We start from the raw sequence: 24,192 nt of genomic DNA, 5'->3' as shown, positions 1-24,192 counted from the left end.
CCCTAAGTCATCACAGAATTTTTCAAAATCTTGATTTTCAAATTCTCTTCCATGATCACTTCTCAAATGGGCAATTTTCAAATCCTTTTCATTTTGAATTTTCTTACAAAGGGTGGAAAAAGCATGAAAGGCATCATTCTTATGAGCAAGGAAAAGTACCCAACCAAATCTAGAGTAATCATCTACCACCACAAGACCATAATGTTTACCTCCTAAGCTTTGAGTTCTAGTAGGACCAAAAAGATCAATATGTAACATTTCCAATGGCCTTTTGGTTGAGATTCCATCTTTTGATTTAAAAGAGGATTTTACTTGTTTGCCCAATTGACAAGCGTCACAAGTAAGATCTTTATCAAACTTGATGTTTGGAATTCCTCTAACCAAATTTCTTTTGACTAGCTTAGAAATTTGATACATGCTAGCATGTCCCAACTTTCTATGCCAAAGCCATTTTTCAGATTCAAAAGATGTAAAGCATGTTACATTTTGTTCCTTTAAATCCTCAAGAGTTAATCTATACACATTGTTGCATCTTTTAGCTTCAAGAAGAACATTCACAGTTTTCTCACAAACAACTAAACAAACAAACTTCTTAAAAATCACTTCAAAACCCAAATCACATAGTTGACTAACACTAAGTAAATTATGTTTCAAGCCATGTACAAGGAGAACATCATTTATACAAGATGAGAAATTTTTACCCACTTTTCCAACAGCCACAATTTTTCCTTTTGCATCATCACCGAAAGTGACAAGCCCTCCATCATATTCATCAAGCTTTATGAAGAAGGTTGTCTTTCCGGTCATATGCCTAGAGCATCCGCTGTCCATATACCACATGTTTTCCTTCCTTTTGGATGCTAGGCATACCTGATCTATGTGGTCTGCCATGAGACATGTTTGTGACTTGGTCTCGGTTTCTTTATCATCATCATCAGAGTCATTCTCCAAGTCTTCCCATGTGGCCATCAGTCCTTTCTTCTTTCCTCTTTTCGGCTTTTCCTCCTTCTTCAGCTTGGGACAGTCAGATTTGAAATGCCCCGTTTCCTTGCCATTGTAGCAGATTACTTTGCTAAGGTCTTTCTTCACTCTCCTTGAGCTGCTGCCTTTGCCTTTGAGCTTAGCCATTTTCCTGAATTTTTTTGCAAACAACACAAACTCATTTTCAGAAGAGTTATCACTGGATTCATCATCCAGAGGGTTAGTCACAGAAGAAAAAGTAATTCCTTTCTTTTTTGTATCTTTTTTCAAATAGGTATTTTCAAAAGCAAGAAGATTTCCTCTCAAATCATCAAGTGTCATGGAATCTAAGCTACTGCTTTCAGAAATAATTAAAGCCTTTGTTTCCCACTCTTTTGTGAGACATCTCAACACTCTTCTCACTAGCACAGATTCAGAATGTGTAATTCCCAGAGCATCTAAGCCAACAATGATGGAATTGAACCGTTCGAACAGTTCATCAATGGACTCTCCTTCCTTCATTGCAAACGTTTCATACTCTCTGTTTAGCATATCTGCCCGAGTCTTCTTGACAATGGTGGTTCCTTCATGGGTGATTTGCAATTTGTCCCAGATTTCCTTTGCCGTTGTGCATCTTGATACCCGTCGGTACTCCTCGAAGCTTATAGCACAGTTGAGCAGATTTATTGCTTTGGCATTTAGCTCTACCTTCTTCCTATCTTCTTCTGTCCATCTTGCTTCAGGTTTGAGAGAAACAACTCCTTCGGCACTTGTAACAGTTGGATATTGTGGTCCTTCCAAGATGATTTTCCATAGTCTGTAATCCACTGCTTGTACAAATATCTTCATCCTCTCCTTCCAATAGGTGTGATTCTTCCCATTGAAAAGAGGGGGTCTATTGCTTGATTGACCTTCAGTTAGATTATATGACACCACATTTGCGCCACTGTTTTCGGCCATGAGGATCTTTACTCCAAGCTGCAAAGCTTGATCTCTTTGAGACCAAGCTCTGATACCAATTGATGGTTTCAGTGGCTAAGAGAAGGGGGGTTGAATCTTAGCCCCTTTTTCGTTGCTAACACTTGCTGAACTCAGAGGAGACTTTTCTGTTTTAACTCGTCTCTGGACACGAGACTTTTTGTTTTGTCTCGTCACTTGCCACGAGACTTTTTGTTTTGGCTCGTCACTTGGCACGAGACATTTTAGTTTTTGCTCCTGTGCAGTAGAAAACAGAAATAGAGTAGAAGAGAAGAAAGATTACACCCAGATATATCCTGGTTCAGCTGCTAAGTGCAGTGCAGCCTACATCCAGTCTCCATCACAAACATGATGGAATTTCACTATAATCAACTTGATTACAAACTGTAAAGTGCTAACCCAACTTACAAGGGGATTCCCACAGAATCATGAAACACAACATAGATGAACAAAGGAACTCTAAGACATCTATGGCTTTTTCTTTTAATTTTTCCACTCTCTGCCTTTTTTCGCTCTATGGCTTTTTCATACAAACCTCACTGTTTGCCTTTTTTCCATGAGACTCAAGACATGACAAAATTAAATAGAAAAATACAAAACAGAATACATTGAAGGAGAAGAAAATCTGTAAGCTTAGGTAGCTCTGAGAATCCTGTGCCTTGCACTCTCACTGCTTACTTCTAACTCCTTGCTCCAACTAGTGGCTGTTCCCCCTTTTTATAGAAGAGAGAAGCCTCCACACTTGAAGCCAAAAACCCAAGCCAACTTCTTCTTCCTTCAAGAAACAAAACCGGTTCGGCCACATAGAGAGAGAAGAGATAATCATGCAAAACCCAACATGCAATTACCTCTGGACCTTTCTTGATCATCACCCTTCATCAATCCGAGCTCTCCATCCTTGTCTTGCTCTCCAAGATGGATTTCTGGCCCTTGATGCTTCATGATGATAATGACTTCATCTGCTTCAATCTCTACCTCAACCATCACTTCGCCACTCTAGCTACTCCCTGTGGTGGTTAAACAGAATCAAAGACAAGCCATGCTTCAAGAATCTCCTCCATACTGGCCGAATCTTCAACGTCCATTTTTGAGCATGAAAGGCTCAAGATACCTCACCAAATCTAACCAAATATGGTGAATATCTCAGCCACAACTCATTTTTATTTTAGTATGTTTTCTTGCCATCATCAGCTTGATGGTCTTGATGCATGCAACTTCTTCCTTTTCTTGGTTGATGAGCATAGCGTCCATAGGTTCCTGGACAAGGACCGAAGGAAGAAGAAGAAAGAGATGAGAGAGAATGTGAAGTTAAAGTAAAAGCAATTAAATGAAAATGAAACATATTGATAGATTGCTTTTACTTCCCTTGCTTTGAGTAGCGTATAGCATTAATCATAATGATTCCCATCAAATCAAAGTCAAGTTCTCTCTCATGTTTCCAATGCTAACATATTAGGATTTGAAATCCATTCTTAACAAGAGATGGAATCCGTTGGAAAGCATGAAGCCATTTAGCTTTCATTTAAACTTGGTTTCGGACCAAGCTTGGAAACTTTCATCAAAATAATGTTGGGCTTGGTAGCATTAAGATTTAATCTGGCCCAAATGATAACATTTACTTTCCTGATGAATATTGGATTCGGATCATGCATGGAAACATTCATCAAAATTCAAATTGGGCTTGGTAGCAATAAAGCTTAATCTGACCCAATAAAATTTTGATTCCTTCAAACTAATTGGGCTTTTGAGTTCTGGCCCAATTAATTACAACAATTCAGCCACATAATGTAGAGAACATATAGCAAGGTCTGATTGTGTATTTTGATTTGGGCCTGCTGCAGTTTTTATTTTTCGGCCCAAATTAAAACCTGCAACAAAATTATTAATCTAGTAAGTATGAATTAAGATCAAATTAATAATTTTGTAATTAAATATTTTAATAATGTTTGTTTATCATCAAAATTAAATAAGAGTTTTCCAAACTCATCAGATCTGTCAATTTAAAATTAGGCAAATAAAGTATTATTCTTTATGAGTGTTTTTGTTTGCTGAAGTAGGGGATCTTATGTTATGTTTGCAAAGTATTATTAGGTTTTTGTGAATAAAGGCAAATAAAGGCAAATAAACTTTTTGTTTTTGTAAAGTATTATTCCTTATGAGTGTTTTATAAATTTGTGAATCATGTGTATGCGTGACATTGCAGATTGTATTGAAAACCTTGGAAGATCTACAAAAGATTATATGATCCAATGAAAACCACGTGAATGGAAAGATTTACAATCATGAAGAGCTTAGAAAATAGCTTCCTAATCATACCTTCAGAACCGAATGCGACTGTGATGTTATTGCACACCTGGTTAATCATCTTTATTTATTATTGTTAAATAATCAATGATTAAACTAGACTTTCTTGTTCTTATCGACTTGTTTGTTTTTTCTCTAGTATGAGGAGCATGGAGAGGGTTTTATGGACATGCTTGATGGAATATTTTCTTGTTAAAATATTCTCAAGATATAGTTGTTACAACCGTATTTTTATATAATATGCTATTAACCTTTATGTATTCTTCTTCGTATATATTTTTTTGTAATCTTAATATAAAAGAAAAGAATATTCTAACCTTAATTACTATCTATACCATTGGATGGATTCCAAAATAAAGGTATAATTTAAAGATATTCTTGTTTGCATTATTTTGTAAGCTAAAATCTCTTGTATAATGTATGATTCATGGAACTAGCAAGAGACTAAAGAGTCCATTGAAAAATGTCATCTTGATCAGTTAGAAGAATTGCAAAAAATTTGTGGATCAAATAAAAAGACTGCCATGGAAAATAATCATAGTAGTTGCAGGGCTCAAGGAGCAGCCTTACAAAATCGAAATGCAGGGCTCAAGGAGTAGTATGAACCTTTTCTCTCTAGTATGAGAAGCTAACAAGCATAAGACAAGCCACAGCTTTCGCTCCGTGTAAGGAGATTTGTCCCTTCATTCCTTCCTTTCTGTTGCAGGGAAGTGTTAGGCAACAGTTAGCTCTCTCTAATGATAAGGTTCGCTAGTTGGAAGTCGAGTAAGCAAGGCAAAACTGACCGCTGCAGATGGAACAAAGGCAATCAATCTAACATTTTGTTTTATTTTTTTAATTGATTCAAGCTGATTTGTTGTATTATTTTTTATAAACGCTAATCTGTGGAGCAGAAAGTAGAAGAACTTGAACAAAGGCCATGTTCTTCTCTTTAACATGCAGTGGATGATGTTAATGGCAGAAGGTTGATCTTCTATGATTTTGGAATCATGGGAAGGTATATTAGTGTCTTTTCTGTTGATTTAAAATGTAATGTGGTTTTACAAGTCAAACATTTTAAGCTTGGTGAGATGATTGGCTTTGTAATTATGTTTACAGTATCAGTCCAAATATCCGAGAAGGATGACTGGAAGCTTTCTACGAGGTTTATGAGAAGGATCCAGACAAGGTAAAGTAACATTTCTGTGGTGGTCTCCCATAACATTTTTCAAGTTACTTACTGAGTGATTGTGCATTATGTAGGTCCTTCAAACAATGATTCAAATGGGTGTCCTTTTTCCCAACTGGAGATATGACTGCTGTGAGAAGAACAACACAGTTCTTCCTCAATAGGTAGTTTATTGGATATATTTAGTAGCAATACATCAAAAGTAGAAGTGTCCTGACTTGGCAAAAGTAGAAATGATGCAACCTTGGATCCCACTTTTCTTTTTTCCACCAAAAGAAAAGGAAGTATACTTGTGTTTAGCTGTATGTTTTTGACTACTTAAGTTTTTTAGCTTTGTATCTTTTTTTTCTACATATGATATTTAATGGTAGAATAACTAGTTTGTAGTGATGAACTTGTTTGCAATCTATTGCAAATTTGACCTTGCATTCTTCAATTTTAATTTTCTACAGTTTTGAAGAGCGTCTAGCTACACAAAGGAGAGAGAGAGATGGCAACAGCTGAACTTGGATTCAAAAAGCCGTTAAGCAAGGAAGAAAAAGTAATGAAGAAGAAAGAGCGTCTGACTGCCATCGGTAAATCATCTGGATGTGAGGTATGTGAAATAGCACACTGGATTTGCAAATATGCATATAGTTCTTATATTCAAATGGAGCATGCAAAAATTGCACAATGGTAATTGTACAAATGTCTGTTGTTTTATTTTTATTTCTCGTTTTATTTTTTTGGATACTTTGTAAACTATGATGATTTCTTGTTTTGTTTTGAGGCCTTAATCAAAGTATATTTGAATTGTGCAGTTTTTTTGTCATACAGATTTGCGGAATGATCGTCCCTCTACAACACAATTTAAGGATAAACTTTCATGGTTTCTTAGTTCTCTGCCTTCTGCTGATTGTGCAAAAGGTAGATCTGAAAGATTTGGGTCAAATTCATTCTTTTAAGTCCTTTTTATCTTGTTAATTTCAATTTAGCGATGGGTTGGGTTAACCTGGAAGCCCAACTAGTTTAAGTTCCTGTGTGAATACCAGCTGGGCTTAATTTTGACAGAAACCTTCGAAAGAGTTAACTTTTTTTTCTAGTTAATTGCTGGTTTTCATGCTGGAACTTCTTCTGGGCTAGAACTTCTCCTTTTGGTAATTATGACAAAAGATTCTCATTAAGATAGTAATCAACTTAAATGCTTCAAATGGATATGTAAAAAATAATATATATATATATATATATAATTTTATATTTCTCTCAGAACAAGCTGAGAAATGGCACTAGATAATATGGTTGAAACAGGTATGAAATTTTTAAGTGTTCACAATAACTAATTAACTAACCTTCCCATTCGTAATAATATACATAGTATCAAAATTTTCATTCATGCATGTGAATATATTGAAACTTTACAGGACATAACTATTGTGACACGGAAACAGTTGCAATTGGCTGGAAATAAAGAGTTGAGTCACGTGTCCTACTTATATATATGTTTATATAGTTATGCTTAATTAGTATTGGTAATTTAATTTGACTTTCATTGAATGAGGGTTTATGAGACCTCTTAACTATCAAATAGCAAGAGCACATGTTCTTTGTGATGTCATTGTAATTTCTAGTAATGAGAAGAACCACGTCAATGAGTTATAGTTCAAATGGCATAGTCTTTCCATACTCAATTAAGAGGTTGTAGGTTCGAGTCTCCTATCTTTGTTAAAAAAAAAAAAAAACCGCATTTTCCTAATTTCTTATTAACTTCACTTTGATGTATATATGTAACCATTTAACTAACAGCAAAATTGAGCAGTGTTTTCTCTGAATTTGTGTCTCTTTCTCTCTGTTTCAAATTTCAATTACTTAGCTTCCTTTGAATTGTAGTTAAAATTTTATGATCCTTAGTTAATTGCTTCATGTGCTTGACCTTCAGCCTCTGCTATTTCTTTAACTACAATAGTAGATAATTCTATTTCAGCATGTTCTCTCTCAGTCTGACGCTGCGGTGGCTGCGGGCTCGCGATTTGGGGAGTTAGGGTTCCTCTTTCAATATCAAAATTTCAAGTCAGTTTCAAAGAGGAGAAGCGAGGAGTGTAGGAGTGGGACTGAGTTACGGGTTACGGGCTTAAGCAGTTGGGCATTCTTTTTTTTTTTAGGTCAAAACGGCACCGTTTGGAGGAGTTATTCACAAACCAGAAACCCTTTAAAAAAATCGGTCAGTTGTAACGGTTCGGTTCATTGAGTAATTACAGATTTGACCGATTTTGTAATCAGTTTTTTGTCAGACGGTTTACTCATAACATTTTTTAAGCCAATTTTAAATTTTATAAAATTATTTATAATAATTACAAAAAGTGTTTATAATAAAAAATTTTAAAATTTTATAAAAATATAATATTTAAAAATGTTAGTAAAATCTTAGTTGTACTCTGTTTTAATAAATAATTATAATGATATTAGTATTTTATATAACAATCCATACAAAAAAATTAAAATTTCACACAACATTTTTTCGTTCATTTTTAATAGCTCTAAATACAAAAAAAATATTGTACGGAATTTAAATTATTTTTTTATTAATTTTTATATACAATACCTATATCATTATAATTATTCAGAAGTTGCATGTAATTCGAACCTTATGAATTCAATTTACTACGTATTTGTCTAAATCGAATTTATTCAATTTAATCTATATAGATATGCAAATTCGATTTATTTAAATTAATTTATTTTTACATGTGGTATGATTTGATTGAAAGAGCAATAATTTATGCTGTTTCGTAGATTCTTCTATAATTTTATCTAGCATCAATAAAAATTCCACTATCACTGATTTAAAAAAAAATTAAAATCTAAAACGATGGTTAAAAATAAATAAAGAGATAGATTTAATTCTTCTATAATTGTATGCATTTTTTTTTTAAGATTTGCTTTTATCACAATCCACAAGTTTTATGTATTATAAATTAATGTTAATTCATATGTAGTATATAAATAAATTTAATTAGAATAAATAATAATTTATTTATTTTATTTTAGAATTTATAAATGAAAAGACTAATTCACTAATATAACAAATTATAATTAATATAGTATAATTAATTAAGTAATATAAATTATAAAAAATATATTAATTATATTAATATTTAAATATCTAATCAAATCAATCAGTTGATATAATTAAGTCAGTGCAATAAACTGTATTGAATGAGTTAAAACAATTAAATCGAGAAACACTCTTCGAAGCATGCCACGTCAGCTTCATCATTAAGTGCAGACATTCGATTTTTATATAATAGAATAGATAGATAAGGAAAAGATATTATTTTTTTGATTTTTTTGAATTAATGAAGAAAGAGAAAAATAACAAATGACTCAAGACATAAAAATTTAAGATTGAGACAAATGGAACATACAATAACACTTTGAATGTTAAGATGTACACCAAGCACACTTTGAAGATCAAGATGAACATCAAGAGCATATTTTTTAAAATTTTTAAGAAAAGAAAGACATGCAAGACACCAAACTTAAAAATTTTTTACTTTTAAACACAATGAATTCGAAAATGCATATGAAAAACAAGAAAAGATACAAAACAAGAAAATTTAGAGATCAAACAAGGAGAATCATCAAGAACAACTTGAAGATCAAGAAAGAACATAAACATGAAATTCGAAAATTTAAGAAAAATTAAAAACATGCAATTGACACCAAACTTAAAATTTGACACAAGACTCAAACAAGAAACACAAAAAATTTTTTTTTCGAAATTATTTTGGAGAAAGAAAATAAAAAATTCAAAATTTTAAAAAAGAATTCCAGGATTCATGCAATGTTAGTCTAAAGCTTCGTTCCAAAAGAATTAGACATGACCAAATGGCCAGCCAAGCTTTAGTAAAACACTGTAAATAACAATATCAGATTTAAGAATCCAAAGGCTCATGCAATGTTATTCTAAAGTTTCGATCCAAAGGAATTAGACATGGCCAAATGGCCAGCCAAGCTTTAGCATAACAAATACAGACATGTCCCTTCTCCAATGGAAAGTGGAAACCTCGATCCAAAAGATTAGACATGGCTTAATAGCCAGCCAGGCTTCACCATATCTCACGAAGATCTAGAATTCATTCTTAAAAATTTTTATGAATTTTCCGAAAACTAATTTTTTTTCGAAAACAAAAATAAAAAGCTTAAACATAAAATAAAATTACCCAATCTAAGCAACAACATAAACCGTCAGTTGTTCAAACTCGAACAATCCCCGACAACGGCACCAAAAACTTGGTGCACGGAATTGTAATCTCACTTTTCACAACTCCGGTACAACTAACTAGCAAGTGCACTGGGTCGTCCAAGTAATACCTTACATGAGTAAGGGTCGATCCCACGGAGATTGTCGGCTTGAAGCAAGTTATGGTCATCCTGTAAATCTTAGTCAGCGGATTCAAATGGTTATGGGTATTGATAATTAAAAGATAAATAAAACATAAAATAAAATAAAGATACTTATGTAATTCATTGGTGGGAATTTCAGATAAGCATTTGGAGATGCTTTATTGCCTCTGAACCTTTGCGTTCTTATTGTCTTCATCCAATCATGCATGCTCTCTTCCATGGCAAGCTGTATGATCCTCTCGGATGAAAATTACCAGGTATGATTTCTGCACGGCTAATCAACTGTCAGATTTCTTGTCTCGGATGAAAAATACCAAGTACAGCTACCGCACGGGTAATCATCTATCGGTTCTCACTAGCGTCGGAATAGGATCTCTCTATCCTTTTGCACACTGTCACTGTGCCCAACATTCGCGAGTTTGAAGCTCGTCACAGTCATCCCTTCCCAGATCCTACTCGGAATACGATAGACAAGGTTTAGACTTTCCTGATCTCAGGAATGCTGCCAATTGGTTCTAGCTTATACCATGAAGGTTCTAATCTCACGGACTCGGTCTGTGGATTAGAGACCCAAGAGAATATACTCCGGCTGTCGTCCAATGACTACGTTGAACATCATGTAGACCGCTTGTGATTGTCAGGCATGCAGATCTTGGCTAAGCGAGTAACGAAGATAGTGGGTGATTGTCACAGGTCACCCCTTCATTTTGACTTAACTGAATTAAGTATGAGAGCATATCTTGGAGAAGAAGTAAGCGTGAATTGAAAGAGAAACAATAGTACTTGCATTAATTCATGAAGAATAGCAGAGCTCTGCACCTTAATCTATGAGGTGTAGAAACTCCACCGTAGAAAATACATAAGAAAAAAGAGGTCTAGGCATGGCCGTGAGGCCAGCCTCCAAGTCCAAAGATTGATTGATCCTTTACAATAGTCAAAAGTGCTATTTATAATAAACTAGTTACCAGGGATTATAGAAAATAAGTAGCTAAGTGCAGATAGTGCAGAAATCCACTTCCGGAGCCCACTTGGTGTGTGCTTGGGCTGAGCATTGAGCTTTACACGTGCATAGGCCATTTCTAGAGTTAAACGCCAGCTTAGATGCCAATTTGGGCGTTTAACTCCAGTTCTGGCGTTTTACGCTAGAAAAGGGTCTCTGGCTGTCGTTTGAACGCCAGTTTGGGCCATCAAATCTCGGGTAAAGTATGGATTATTATATATTGCTGGAAAGCCCAAGATGTTTACTTTCCAATGCAATTGAGAGCGCGCCAATTGGGCTTCTGTAGCTCCAGAAAATCTACTTCGAGTGCAGGAGGGTCAGAATCCAACAGCATCTGCAGTCCTTTCTCAGCCTCTGAATCAGATTTTTGCTCAGGTCCCTCAATTTCAGCCAGAAAATATCTGAAATTATAGAAAAATACACAAACTCATAGTAAAGTCCAGAAATGTGATTTTTGCATAAAAGCTAATAAAAATATAATAAAAAGTAACTAAAACATACTAAAAACTATATAAAAATAATGTCAAAAAGTGTATAAATTATCCGCTCATCAGTTATTGCTAGGGATGGGAAAGGGGTGAAGGTTTTGAATGTTCAGTGGCCTGTGGTGGTAGCTAGTTCTACTGTTGTTGCAGTTGCTGCTGTGATCTGATTCTACTTTTGGTTGATCCATGAAAATAATGACAGTGATGGTTTCTTATATGGCTTAATGTTTATCAAGCCTGTGAATTTTGATTTCTTGTTGAAAAGTTGGAATACTTGTTGGTTGTTAGCACTTTCTTCTGAGGAATTAAATAGAATTTTGTGTGTTGAGCTTGGTCACTGCTTGACCTTGATGATAAATTTAATTTGATAACCCTATTACTGATTCACTGTTAAAAAATTTTTTGATCCTAAATTTTGTGCTCTGGTTTTTTTTTTCCTGTCGTAAATCATTCTGATGAGGGTGAGGGTGAGGGGGTATTTTTTTTAATTTTTGTTTAAAGGTAAAATTGTCCAAAAAATATTATTTATGGACAAAAGGATGATTTTATAACGTTTTGTAACATTGAAGATGATTTTAATAATAAAAAAAGATTGGAGACGAATTTGATTTTTATTCCAGACCTTAGGGACAAAAAAGTACTTAACCCTAAAAACTACTATACAAAATTATAAATTGTACCTTAAAATGATCAATTTCGATGAAAAACGAAAAATAAATTCTATGAAGTAGTAAAAGAAGAATAATAAATTTAAAGAAAATGAGTTGACTTTTAGATCTAGACTCATGTACCACAAAAAAAAACTTTATATATAGGTTTTATTAAAAAAAATAAATATGTAAATTAGTTATTATTAAGGTAATTTTTGATTATTTACGTTAGTTATACTACATCATATATTTGTTTTGTTAAAATTATATGATTTTATCATATTATATCATGATTAGAATTATTATTTTTTAACATGAATAGAGTAACCGGGCCAACTTCATATCATTATCATACCATATTATTATTATTATTATTATTTTTATTATTATTATTATTATAAATAGATCACCATTAAGGTAACAACTTGTCATTAATCAAATCATTGGATAATGAATAAGAATTAAAATTGTATCAATATAATTAAAATTAATATAATTTAAATGATTAAAAATATTTTCGAGTGATAATTAGTTTAATAATGCATTAAATATTGATTTTATATAATTATAATAAAGATATTTTTTTTAATTAGTATAATTATGCATTATTTATTAAATAGTAATTGTAATATTGTAATATTGTAATATAATTATAATAAAGATATTTTTCTAAAATAAATTTATTTAGAGAAATATAAATTGGTTATTAATAATTGGTGCCATTATCATATAATTATCATATCATATTATTATTATTATTATTATTATTATTATTATTATTATTATTATTATTATTATTATTATTATTATTATTATTATTATTATTTCGATTGATAATTGATAAGTAGTTTAATAATGCATTAAATATTGATTTTATATAACTATAATAAAAATATTTTCTTAAATTAGTATAATTATGCATTATTACTTAAATGTTAATTATAGTATAACTATAATAAAGATATTTTTATAAAATGAACTTAAAAGAGAAAATAGTGTATTCATTTTGATAAAAAAATAGATTCATAAAGAATCAACACCTCACTCCCATTAACTGGTGAAAAATCCAATTTTAGTATATTAAATAGATTAGTATAAATGACCAATCTAACAGTATAAACCAGAGGTAATAGCAACTGAACCCTTAAATCACTCACACGGACCGTTCACATGAAAGGAATATCAATTTCAGACTTTACATTAAAGCATGTTAGTTTCAAGATTTAAAATGATTAAATATAATGATACTATAAAAATTATTTCGTGTTTGCAAACAAGTTATGAAATAATCTGCAGATTCTAGCATATACCTTGTTGAGATTTTTTTTTGTTTTGGAAAAAAAAGAACAATGCTAGAGAATCAAAAGGATATTAGTCAAAAACCAGCTAAATATGTGAATTTAAAATTTCTACGAGTTAATATATATGGATATTTCTTCTGCGAAATATCAAAGTGTTTCTTTTTCATACTAAATGGATATTCTTTTATATATTTTTCGAATTTTTTTGTATTACAAATGTGAATGTTTCTATTTCTTTAAGAATTTTATAAATTTTTTTAAATTTTATAAATATTTAATTATTTTTGCTAAAATATAACTGAATATTTCTTTTGTTAAGTATTAGAATGTTTTTTTTATATTAAATGAATGTTTTTTTATATTTCTGTAATTGAGATGAAGCAAAAGAGAAGAAAATGAACATTTCTTCTTCCATGAAAGCTTTGAGGAACAAGGAGCAAACACAATCTAACTACCCAAACAAGGTACGAGGCTACTCCTTTCATACCACATGGACAGTTGCTGGCGCTTAATAATAATAAAAGCTAGTTCCATGGATCTTGTATGGAATAATAGGTTTCTATTTTCTGATGCAGTACTGCTATTTCCTTTGAAAAAGCAAAAAAAAAAAAAAAAAGAAAGAAACAGAGGAAAAAACATTGAAAAAGAGATTGAAAATTAACCCAAAAAAAAACAAGAATAACAAACGGGAGGTGGACTTCGTGTTGAACCAGTTGTTTTGGATGCGCTTATTGAAGGCGTCGCGGAGAGCATGGAAGTCGCCGGCGCTTCCAGCAGCATTGGTGAGAGAGAGAGGTGTGTGTGTGTGATTGTTGGAGGTTGGTAGGTTAATGTGAGAGAGAAGAAGAAAATTTTTATAGGTTTTAATTATGTTTACTTAATCAATTTTAAATTTTTTAAATTTAAAATTTAAAATTAATAATTAATATAAATTAATGTAGTTTTGTTTAATTTTTGGCTGGTAACCTCTTGATTCCATATATTTTTTCGGAAAAAAATATGCATTCCTAAATGTTAATGCTTATTTTTCTTAGCTATATGTGGCCTCATTTTGCCTCAAACCTAATGCTATTACATTTAGCAGCAGACTCCTGATCCTTGAAGTCTACAAAACCTTGTGCAAAGTTGTAAACTATAAATACGACATCGCATATAGAAAATGAAAGAAAAAATTTCTGGGCAGATATTTCCACTTTGGTTGGCTTACAAGTAATATGAAAGAATATATATGGAGATATTTTTGGATCATCTACCACTTCTTTCCCAATAAGAAGAATCCATGTTGATTGAATTGTCTTCTGAATTAGCCACAAATGCAGCAGTTTCATTAGTTGATGTGCTCACACCTTCAGTGTCTGGAATCTTATCTTTCCCCTTCTGTTGGTAATACTCTCGGATCATCTCTAACTTTTTCTCGCCAAATACCTGCGTCGTGTCCGGCACTACTTCTTGTACAGCGGTTTTGCCTTCGAGCATGCTTACCACTGACGACATGGTTGGCCGGTTCAATGGAGAGGTATTTGTGCAGAGAAGAGCCACATTGATGATGAGCATTGCTTCATCTTTTTTGTAGTGTGAACCCAACTTCTCATCAACTAGGTCCATTAGATCACCTTTCTCTTTCAAGAGAAGAGCCTGTGAAAACAAATTATAGATTGTAGTTAATTCCCGTCATCAATATGCAAATAAAATAAATTAAAACTAAAATTGATTGAATCTAAGGGACTAAGATATCTCTAAAATTGTTTTGAAATAAAGTAGGGAACCGGTATAGTTGAGCAAGAAGCACTTAGACACTGAAGATTTTAGTAAAGTCATGAAATTCTTGCATGCTTCTAGAGCACATTTTATGCGTGTTCTAGAAACATTTACAATCACTCATTTTAATTCATAATAGTAAAAAGGTTGTATCAAAATTAAACAATGAGCAGTAGTGACATGTGAATTTTAGAGTAAGAATTAATGTGTTCTAGGAGCATGAACGAATTTCTCACAAAAGTCACAATACCTGAAAAATTGAATGAAAGAGTTTAAAGAAACTCTAAAATAACAATCATAATGTTGGTATATATTCTAAGAGGATAATCATTCAGATTGAAACAAATGCAGGAGATATGAGAGGATAAGTTACCCAGTCAAAAAGAGAGAAGCATTCTTCCCTTTGCCAGCCCATGTTATTGCTTTTGCCGCTAACTATTTCCAAGGCAACAATTCCGAAACTATACACATCTGCTTTGTCCGTCAAATAACCACGCATTGCATATTCGGGTGCCATATATCCACTGCAACATAAAACATTCATACATTCAGTAACAATGTAGATACATTTTTCAAATTCATAAGTCATAAAGATCTGAAAGAAGTTTCTATGCTGGCTTACTATGTAAAACTTTGAAAAATACACAATAAATCTTGCTAAATGCTTTAAGAAAAAAAAGGAGAACTCACTAAGTGCCAGCCACTTTAGTGCTTATGTGTGTTTGACCCTCTTCATCAAGCTTGGCCAAACCGAAATCCGATATTTTTGGGTTTAGATCTTTATCCAGCAACACATTAGTAGCCTTGATGTCCCTATGAACTATTTTTAATCTTGACTCTCCATGGAGGTAAGCCAAGCCTTTAGCAACGCCTATACAAATCTTACGCCTTGTTGACCAGTCCAATTTCAATTGAGTTTTCTCTTTGCCTTCATTGCAATTGTCGCCGAAATTAGATAACAAAGCTAAATGATCAGTATGTATATTTTGTATACAACATTTTAGCTTATTAACGAAAGAGATACCAAACTCAAATATACAGAGTAAAGACACATTACCCCACAGAGCACTGGCAAGGCTGTTGTTTTCCATGTATTCATATATCAACAACATTTGATCTCCCTCCATACAACAGCCATAGAGCTTAACTAGACACGGGTGTTGCAAAGCAGAAATCATGCCAATCTCGTTTGTGAACTCACGATTCCCCTGCTTCGATCTAGAAGAAAGCTGTTTAACTGCTATTGCTGTGCCATCTGGAAGAATACCCTGCATTTCCAAATGATTGTAACTATTTTTTTAGTGCAGTAGAAACTATAAAAGAAACAATGATATTGATTCAGGTTCTAAAAAATAAATTCACTTATTTTCCACAATACCTTATATACTGGACCGAACCCTCCTTCTCCAATCTTGCAGGCAACACTAAAGTTGTTTGTTGCTGCTTTGATTTGCCTTAAGGTAAATATGCCAGTTTTTAGATCCAAACCCTGTAGGTCTGTTAGTTGAAGCCAAACAAGAGGAGAATGAAAAGTGAATTAAGATATCCGTTTTCGGAAACTTAGTTATTGCATATGGCAGAATGGTCATTATTCTAAGAATATTAGCATAAATGAAAAGACAATCCATATATTTGGGTTTAGGAGTTGACAATATAATTAATCAGCATTTACGCAAGCAAATTCATATCAAGTTCTTGTTTGAAAATTAATATTTACTATTAAATAGAGTAGCACCCTATAGTAGCATGTTAGTTCTTACCTCTATATAATGAACCTTTTTGTCGTAAACATCCTCTCCACCAAGCTATACCAAATGCCATGACAATAACAAGTGCTCCAGCCAATACAATTCCAATGATAGCCCCCACAGCTATGCCACTTCCTTTTTTGTTACTTTCTTTTTCCAGTGGGGGTGTAAAGTCTGCCAGATTATGATAAAATACATAACATTAGATGATGAAAGTCAAGGCAGAAAAAAAAAAGAAACTAAAGAAAAGAAGTAACCTGGATTGACAGATATAGCTGATATAAGAGGACCATATACTGATCCAAATGGAATGGCAGTTGTCCCTTTCCCGGCCCATTGTAAGCGGATCTCCAAGGTACCACTGGTCACATTAGCTGTAAAATTTTTTATGATGGGCTTCCTGACTCCTCCTGCTTCTTTTGCAATATCGAAATCCTTTAGCAACAACTTCCTCTGCAATACTTCAATCCAAATAAACATAAATGATGTTGTGCACAACTCTATATTTTAGTCTAGAAATTGACTTCGAGTAATAGTGAGTAAATCTAACAAATCAAATCAAAGAACTGAGAAAACTGACTACTTTGTATCATCCTGTTAAAAATCAGATTTAGTTAAAAAACTATATATACCAGAAGGTATTGCTCATACATGTCGTTCGAAAAGTTGAACTGACGAAACCACGAACCTGAATATATATGTCAAATACACGCCTTCCAAGGCTACTATATGTTTGATCATCAGTAAACATTATCTCTGCAAAATGGAGATTTACAGTGTAGCTTCCATTTCCCATGCAATACCCATAATATGTAAGAGAAAGCGCCGAAACACGTGCATCCATGTACAGTTCGGCATTGTTCATAGCAAGCTTAGACATGTTAGACCATGTATAATAGTCCGAAATACCACTATCAAAGAAGTGACCGGTGTTGCTAACTGCCCAGTTTGATCCACTACGAAGAGATTTTGCTGGTCCAGCTTCTTGTGAATCTTCATCATATGTAATGTTTCCATTATAAGTTATGATCTTCCCACCACAATTTATATGGAGAGAGTATGAAGCTGGAAATTAAATATGCAAAAAGTCAATTAAAGGAAGCAAGCACAATAAACAGGTTAACATCGTGGTAGGAAAAAGATATCCATTTTCAGTTTGATATGTTAAGAAACAATTACTTTTTGACTTAGCACTTTCTAATCATTTGAGTAACTATAAATCCATCCAAACTATCAATCATATTATTACATGAGAAGACTTCTACCACTATATGTTGTAGTCTTGTAGACAACAAGGTGAGGGTCGATAACAAATCAACTTACGCTTAAGACAGTTGGTGATCCCCAAACATGGATAAGCTCCCCTAAGAAAATATAGATTGGCATAAAAAGTGAGCATAATCGCATCAGTTCAAGCTATATGCATGAGTATCGAAAAAATAATCTAGCATAAGTAGTATACACTTACGAGTTATTTCCATTCAAAGCTGATGCAAAAAGGTTTCTGAGGCACATTAAGAAATGGTCAAGTCTCAGATAAATTTCTAGAATTGACAAACACATGAAAGGTATGAAGATGAAATGGTTCTTACACAGTTCCTTGTTGACATGTCAACTGCTCTGGCTTTTCGATGCTGAAGTTGTTATATGAAAGATCCCTGTATATATATGAACTGATTTAGAAACAAAGATGGACTAAAAACACTGCATGGAGCACTTGGTAGCACAGAAGAATCCTAAGAATAATGTACTAAGCGAAACATTTAATTTAATGCAAGAAATCATAAAAGTAATGCAGAATTGCTCACGTGTAGTCCGGGTTAGCAATCCAATTCGGCAGTGGTCCAGTGAAAAAGTTTCCAGTTAAGTACCTAGGTAAAAACATTATCAAGAAGTCAATTTATACAAATTGATGAATAACCACATGTTGAAACTAGTAAATAAAATCCTATTTCCTCAATAATTTGGATCTTCCCCTAGGATCCTTTAATTTATCTTAGTTCGCAATATCAATACTTATTTTGATAAGATGAGTTTAATCAATGACATTTTGAAAGCATATGCTCCTTGACATGAAATGAGAACATAATTTACAATGAAGACATAATATTTTTTATTTTGGAGTATGTGCATTGTGCTTTTACACAAGTCAATGCATATATGTATAAAATGCTTGCTATCTTGTTGCAAACAAGTTAACATTGTTTTGATCTACTTAAACTAGGTTGAGCAGGAATCTCTATGAATCCAATCAGCTTTAGGTTTTGTTTGAGTGCCAGTTCAGTGTTAAAGCTAGAATTTTGATACTTGGATTATACAAGTAATGAAAATAAAATGGTATTTATTGACTGATGCAATTTTTTAATAACCACTGTAAACATCAAATTTATATATTCTTTTGATTATTACAATTGTTTCCAGCTTTTATAGTAATAATTGTAGGTCAACTATAAATCCTAATGAATCTTAGCTGCTAGAGGAAATTGAATAGCACAAGCAAACTAGAAAAAATCATGTGTCCTCATTTTCAGTGTAATAAAAAACGACAAACTTAAAAAAGATTTCTTACAGTATATTCATGTTCTCTGGGACACGGAGGGAGTTTGGGATACTTCCACTTAACTTGTTAAAACTGAGGTCTCTGAAAATGAAACCATGTCCAGAACAAGTATTATTTAAAAGAGTAAAGAAATAAAAAAATCAACATGAAAATGATTAATTCCTACAATGTAATCAAATGACTGATTGGAGGAAACGTGTCGATGCACTTTATCTAATAAACGAGTACAATATGCAAGAAAAATACATTCAGTGCATGAAACTTCCAAGTTAGAAGGCCAACAAAAAGTAATTGAAAAGAATAAAGCATCACTTACAACGAGTTTAAAGTAGTTACATTTCCAAGATATTCAGGAACCGATCCTATAAGATTGCAACTTCTCAGTACTCTGGAAACAATTCAACAATTGAGGATCAAAAAGTCATTGCTATCAGCTTTATCCCATTGCTAAGAGCATTTCTTAGTTAGGCATTATTAACTGATAAAATAAAAACTAAAGAAAAAAAAAAGATGCAAGCATTAAATTAAACTCACAGTGTTTGCAAGTTTGTCAAGTTACTAAGTGGTGGAAAATAAGAATCTGGTCCTTTCAAGTCGCTGATTCTCCTGCAAAGCATGTTTTAAGCATGTTGAAAACACAACACCTAAATAGTTTTGAATTTTCAAGCATTGGTGGCTACAATTCAAAACACCATGCTTACAAGTCAGTAAGGTTTTTCAGAAATGAAATTCCAGAAGGCATTGGTCCACTCATACCACTCCCATGGATCACCCTGGCATAATTATAAGAACCATTCCTTTGGTAAACCAATTGATAATGTGTAATTAGAAAAAAAAAAAAAAGTAACAACGTAAGGATCAAATTTCACAGGAGAAATCAAAGATTCACACAGCCTCTGAAGACTTGTCCAGCTCTGAATAAAATTGGGTATTGCTCCGGAAAATTGATTATCACTGAGTCGACTGAAGAATAAGAGAGTGATCAACAAAGATACAAGACTAATGAAATTAAACTACAGTATAAGGGGATGTAAAAGGAATGAGTAGAAAGATATAGACACTTACACGTAATTCAATTTACTGAGCCTAGCAAGTGTAGTGGGTAAATTCCCAGTAAAAGAGTTGGAGCTAACATGCCTAAAAAAATAAAATAAAATAAAATTTAGAATACAAGGCCGCTCTTGTAATAGGGTGCAATATATTGAGCAAAGTCTAGAATGGATAAATGTCAACACTTATGGATTTTATAAAACAAGATTTAAATCGTCAAATTACCAGACCTAGTAAATATTTTGTAAAATCGATTGACTCATTTAAAATTGTAATATCAAAATATTTTAAGAGTTAAATCGATATTCTAACTACTATGTCTATAGCAATTAGTGAACTTGGCAATCAATTTCGCAACAACGATTATCCAAACTTTGGTAAAGTACCAAAATGAAAAGCATGCCATGTAATTTTTGAAATACACATAATTACGATTTTTTATTCTTGCATGATGGATAAGTTTTTTTATTTTTTGGTCAAAGCTAACATATCTATTGCTGACTATAATGACTAATGCCCTTGCCATGAGAGCTCTCCAAAAAGATAAATGATGGCTATGAAATGTATCCCATTTTCATGAGTAGGAATTGTAACCCCAGATGGTTAAGGGATGAGGTGAACATCCACCAAACCATCCAATGTGGTTATGTAGTTTCATCACATTAATCCATTCAATAACCATTGTTTCATGATCTGAAAACTGAAAACCTGCCTATTTTATTCAGGCTATCATTTCTCAACAACCAAAATTACTCAACCTCAACAATTATAAGACAAGTGTTTACAAAGGGCTTACAATCTTTCAAGCTGCAAAAGATTCCCAAGCTCAGGAGGAAGCTCTCCAGAGAGTTGATTGAATTCCAAGGACCTATCCAATTTTCAAATTAATTCAGAAAATTTCATGAAACTTTTGTGGGAGGAAACTCTAGCATGACCAATAAATAACTTACAAACTTTTCAGGGTAGTTATGTTTCCCAGCTCCTTTGGAATTGAGCCTGTTATTCGATTTCCAAAAAGGGAACTGCCACAATTTAAGAAATATGTGATGATTGCAGTTTTTGTAAGTCCAGAATTCAGCAATCTATCGACATTATGTTTAACATTTGCGTTACAGATATCTATACTTAATTCAAACTTAAACTATCATGTCTTAATTTCTGTATATGGTATATAAAATCCATTTTTCAAAGTAGGATTGAAGATTTCACTTAAACATTAAATCCCAAGGGAGATACTCCTTCATTGTTTGTCAAAATTTGGTATACCCCTGTATTAATACATTTTAGAATAATATTCCAAATCAATCCCTAAAAAATTTTTAGTTGCACAGTTTAGTCTTAAACAAATTTTAATCATCAAATTAGTCTCCAAACTTTTATTCATTAGAAAAATCACTCCCAAAATAAAAGGTTAGAAACTAATTTGATGATTAAAATTTGTTGAGGATTAAAGTGTCCAACTAAAAATTCTTGGGGACTTATTTGGACTATTACTCTATATCTTAATACTTGTATATAAATACATTGATTAACGAATGTACAAGAGTGAGAGGGAAAGAAAAGAAACATGACAGATTTATGTGAATCATAAGCTTTTGGCATTGCTAGAATTCCACTTCAAAGGTACATCAATCACTTTGGAATGCAATATTACCAGTGATATGATTAAACCACACATGTTGGTCACATAACTCAATCCAGTTGATTCATTACAATCCCTATAATCATATGTTTTCCGTAAAGGTAGAGAGAAAGAAAAAGAGATTACATGTTGACAACATTCAAGGAACTCCATTGCTTTGGGATTGTGCCGTTAAGATAGTTGAGAGTGAGATCACTGTAACAGAGAGAAAACCAAGTAAGTGAGAGTGAAGATAGTGGTGAAAGAGAGGAAAAAATGTGTTTGTGGTTGCTTACATTTCTTGCAGGTAAGGCAACTTTGCAAACTCCGGAGGAAGAGTGCCAGTTAGATTTTGTCTTTTTAGAACTCTGTATAGGATAAATCTCATTCATCAACACAACAATTGTCACACTCTCACCACATTTGTTAACATATTCCATAAAACCAAAAATTGACCTTTTTTTTTTTTCAAAGTTAGGAGTAAGACTCGAATCTGAGATCTCTAGGTGAGGATGGAAAGATGATGTCATTTAAGTTATAACTCGTTGGCATCACTTAGAGGTCTTGGCTTTAAGTCTCTTTTTCTGGCACCCCCAATATTTAATATATGTTAGTAATACTTTTTATACGCTCAGAGTATAAATTAATTAATCATTTACACTACTAAAATTCAAGAAAATTAACAGTTTTATTATACACAATTTTTGGATAGTCATTATCATGGTGGTTACTTCCTATGACTATTAGCATTTTTCTTAAGGGCAGAATAAGAATGTTTAGGATTTGGGACTTTACTCAATCCTAGAATTTAATGTTATTTATTAAATTTAATGTTAATGCATTGTGAGTGTAAAACATTTATTAGGGCATAAGAAAAACGGTTAACAAAAATAACTACCAAAATTAAACTCTTATTTATTTTAATCTTTTACAAAAATTAAAATTTTATAAAAGTATCGTAATTTAATTTTGAAAATTTTCAAGAGTTTAATTTTATAAAACAAAATATAAAATCTTCTAAGCGAGTTATAGAAATCACTTATATTTACTTCATAGTTCACACCTACCATGCTTAAAGCGTGAAATTAAACTATATATATATATCACATAAGTATCCAATCATAGATTATGAAATTAGTAGAAGTATGAAACTCACATGCCAACAACATGGCAGAGATTGTTATTAGAGAAAGAACAATCACAAGTGACAGCATAATTTTTCAAGGAAGGTGTAGAAGCAGGGGAAACCCAGTTACGTTCTCCACTGCATGGATCTACGCTGAAGTCCCAATCTTTCTTCCCAAGTGTGTTCCCTATCTCCTTAAGAACTTGCACTGATTCACAATTTCAATTTTTCATCACAAATCACACTCATCACCATTAACTTAATTATTATGAAAGAGCAAATATGTAAATGCACCTTCCTGTTGTTGTAGAGTGGCTGCAGAAACAAATGAGGATGCAATAAGAAGCGAGAGAGAGAAGAAGAAGAAGAAGAAGAAGAGAGTTACGAGTTTCATGCTTTCAAGTGTGGGGAAATTTTGTTGATGATACTTGAAAAAAGGAGATTAAATGAATGAAGTAATTAAATTAAGAAGAATGCAACGGAAATTTGACCAAGACATGCTTACTGTTATTGAAGAAGCAGACATTATTTAATTTTTTTTTTGGTTTTATCTTGGGTTACGGAGGACAGATAGACATGGCTGAATAATTGTAGATTTGTAGCATTATTATATATATATTACTAATATTAAGTCAAAGAAAATGATATAATCGTCGATCGATTAGAGTTTAAATGACATATTCATCTAAAAATTTTACATTTAAATTTTCCTCCAAACTTTAGAAAAAAAAAAGGGTAAATAGTCAAATTAGCTTTTGAAAAATTATTTGTTTTTTAAATTGGTCTGTGAAATATTTTTTAATCAAATTCTTCTTTTAAAAATTTTAAATTAATCACGTTAATCTTTTTGTCATTTTTTTATTAACGGTGCTAAAATTTGTTAATGTGGCATGTTAAGTGATACTACGATACACACACAAAAATTTTAATTGACTATTAATATGATAAGTTTATGAAATTAGATCAAATTAAAATTTAATTGAGGGAAGAACTTGAGACATTGAAAATTTTCAATTTTAGATTTATTTGATCTAATTTCATAAACTTATCATATTAGCTATTAATTAAGACTACTATGTGTATATTATGATATTACTTAA

General features: G+C 32.4%; 2 protein-coding genes across 10 annotated transcripts; one reads left to right on the top strand and one right to left on the bottom strand.

Moving 5' to 3' along the window:
• The first annotated feature begins 4,912 nt into the window (after window positions 1-4,912).
• LOC107612993 (uncharacterized) lies at window positions 4,913-7,634 on the top strand. Of its 8 annotated transcripts, none has more exons than XM_088496440.1 (7): window positions 4,913-5,046; window positions 5,136-5,239; window positions 5,341-5,410; window positions 5,485-5,574; window positions 5,863-6,005; window positions 6,227-6,316; window positions 7,371-7,634. In XM_088496440.1, exons 5-7 carry the CDS (start codon window positions 5,901-5,903, stop codon window positions 7,632-7,634), a joined length of 459 nt encoding a protein of 152 aa, XP_088352566.1. In that variant the 5' UTR covers window positions 4,913-5,046; window positions 5,136-5,239; window positions 5,341-5,410; window positions 5,485-5,574; window positions 5,863-5,900. The 8 variants fall into 8 exon arrangements, 6 of the variants coding, with proteins under 6 accessions (XP_088352566.1, XP_088352569.1, XP_088352571.1 ...); XM_088496443.1 differs by lacking the exon at window positions 4,913-5,046 and adding an exon at window positions 6,811-6,860 and having other exon boundaries at window positions 5,101-5,239; window positions 7,386-7,522; XM_088496445.1 differs by lacking the exon at window positions 4,913-5,046 and adding an exon at window positions 6,811-6,860 and having other exon boundaries at window positions 5,101-5,239; window positions 6,211-6,316; window positions 7,386-7,514.
• A 5,553-nt stretch (window positions 7,635-13,187) lies between these two features.
• LOC107612992 (putative leucine-rich repeat receptor-like serine/threonine-protein kinase At3g14840) lies at window positions 13,188-23,611 on the bottom strand. 2 transcript variants are annotated; one of them, XR_015896199.1, is made up of 25 exons: window positions 23,387-23,611; window positions 23,123-23,300; window positions 22,263-22,334; window positions 22,114-22,182; window positions 21,296-21,367; window positions 21,142-21,213; window positions 20,361-20,432; window positions 20,187-20,258; window positions 19,997-20,068; window positions 19,830-19,901; window positions 19,612-19,683; window positions 19,305-19,376; window positions 18,544-18,606; window positions 18,328-18,393; window positions 18,204-18,239; window positions 18,059-18,099; window positions 17,424-17,800; window positions 16,993-17,188; window positions 16,748-16,909; window positions 16,366-16,484; window positions 16,045-16,255; window positions 15,678-15,915; window positions 15,361-15,511; window positions 14,213-14,864; window positions 13,188-13,257 (listed from the first exon to the last, which is right to left on the bottom strand). XR_015896199.1 is itself a non-coding variant. In XM_016314807.3 (24 exons), the coding sequence occupies exons 1-24, from the start codon at window positions 23,484-23,486 to the stop codon at window positions 14,475-14,477; spliced, it is 3,045 nt and encodes a 1,014-aa protein (XP_016170293.1). In that variant the 5' UTR covers window positions 23,487-23,611; the 3' UTR covers window positions 14,171-14,474. The 2 variants fall into 2 exon arrangements, 1 of the variants encoding a protein (XP_016170293.1); XM_016314807.3 differs by lacking the exon at window positions 13,188-13,257 and having other exon boundaries at window positions 14,171-14,864.
• Between the last annotated feature and the right edge of the window lie 581 nt (window positions 23,612-24,192).

Source organism: Arachis ipaensis, chromosome B8, assembly GCF_059453495.1.
Source record: "Arachis ipaensis isolate K30076 ecotype BB chromosome B8, ASM5945349v1, whole genome shotgun sequence".
In the NCBI taxonomy this organism is placed as follows: domain Eukaryota; kingdom Viridiplantae; phylum Streptophyta; class Magnoliopsida; order Fabales; family Fabaceae; genus Arachis; species Arachis ipaensis.
The sequence above is the reverse complement of the archived record's forward strand: the minus strand, read 5'-3'. Positions and strand labels throughout refer to the sequence as shown.

What these genes read in the sequence shown, in the direction of transcription:
- LOC107612993 (XM_088496440.1), top strand. Translation starts at nt 5,901, where the DNA reads ATGGCAACAGCTGAACTTGGATTCAAAAAGCCGTTAAGCAAGGAAGAA. An exon ending in GTAAATCATCTGGATGTGAG is followed by an intron (nt 6,006 to 6,226) that starts GTATGTGAAATA and finishes TTTGTCATACAG; the next exon opens with ATTTGCGGAATGATCGTCCC. An exon ending in TTCTGCTGATTGTGCAAAAG is followed by an intron (nt 6,317 to 7,370) that starts GTAGATCTGAAA and finishes ATTCTATTTCAG; the next exon opens with CATGTTCTCTCTCAGTCTGA.
- LOC107612992 (XM_016314807.3), bottom strand. Translation starts at nt 23,486, where the DNA reads ATGAAACTCGTAACTCTCTTCTTCTTCTTCTTCTTCTTCTCTCTCTCG. An exon ending in CTGAAAAACCTTACTGACTT is followed by an intron (nt 19,902 to 19,996) that starts GTAAGCATGGTG and finishes CATGCTTTGCAG; the next exon opens with GAGAATCAGCGACTTGAAAG. An exon ending in GATCACCAACTGTCTTAAGC is followed by an intron (nt 17,801 to 18,058) that starts GTAAGTTGATTT and finishes TTTAATTTCCAG; the next exon opens with CTTCATACTCTCTCCATATA.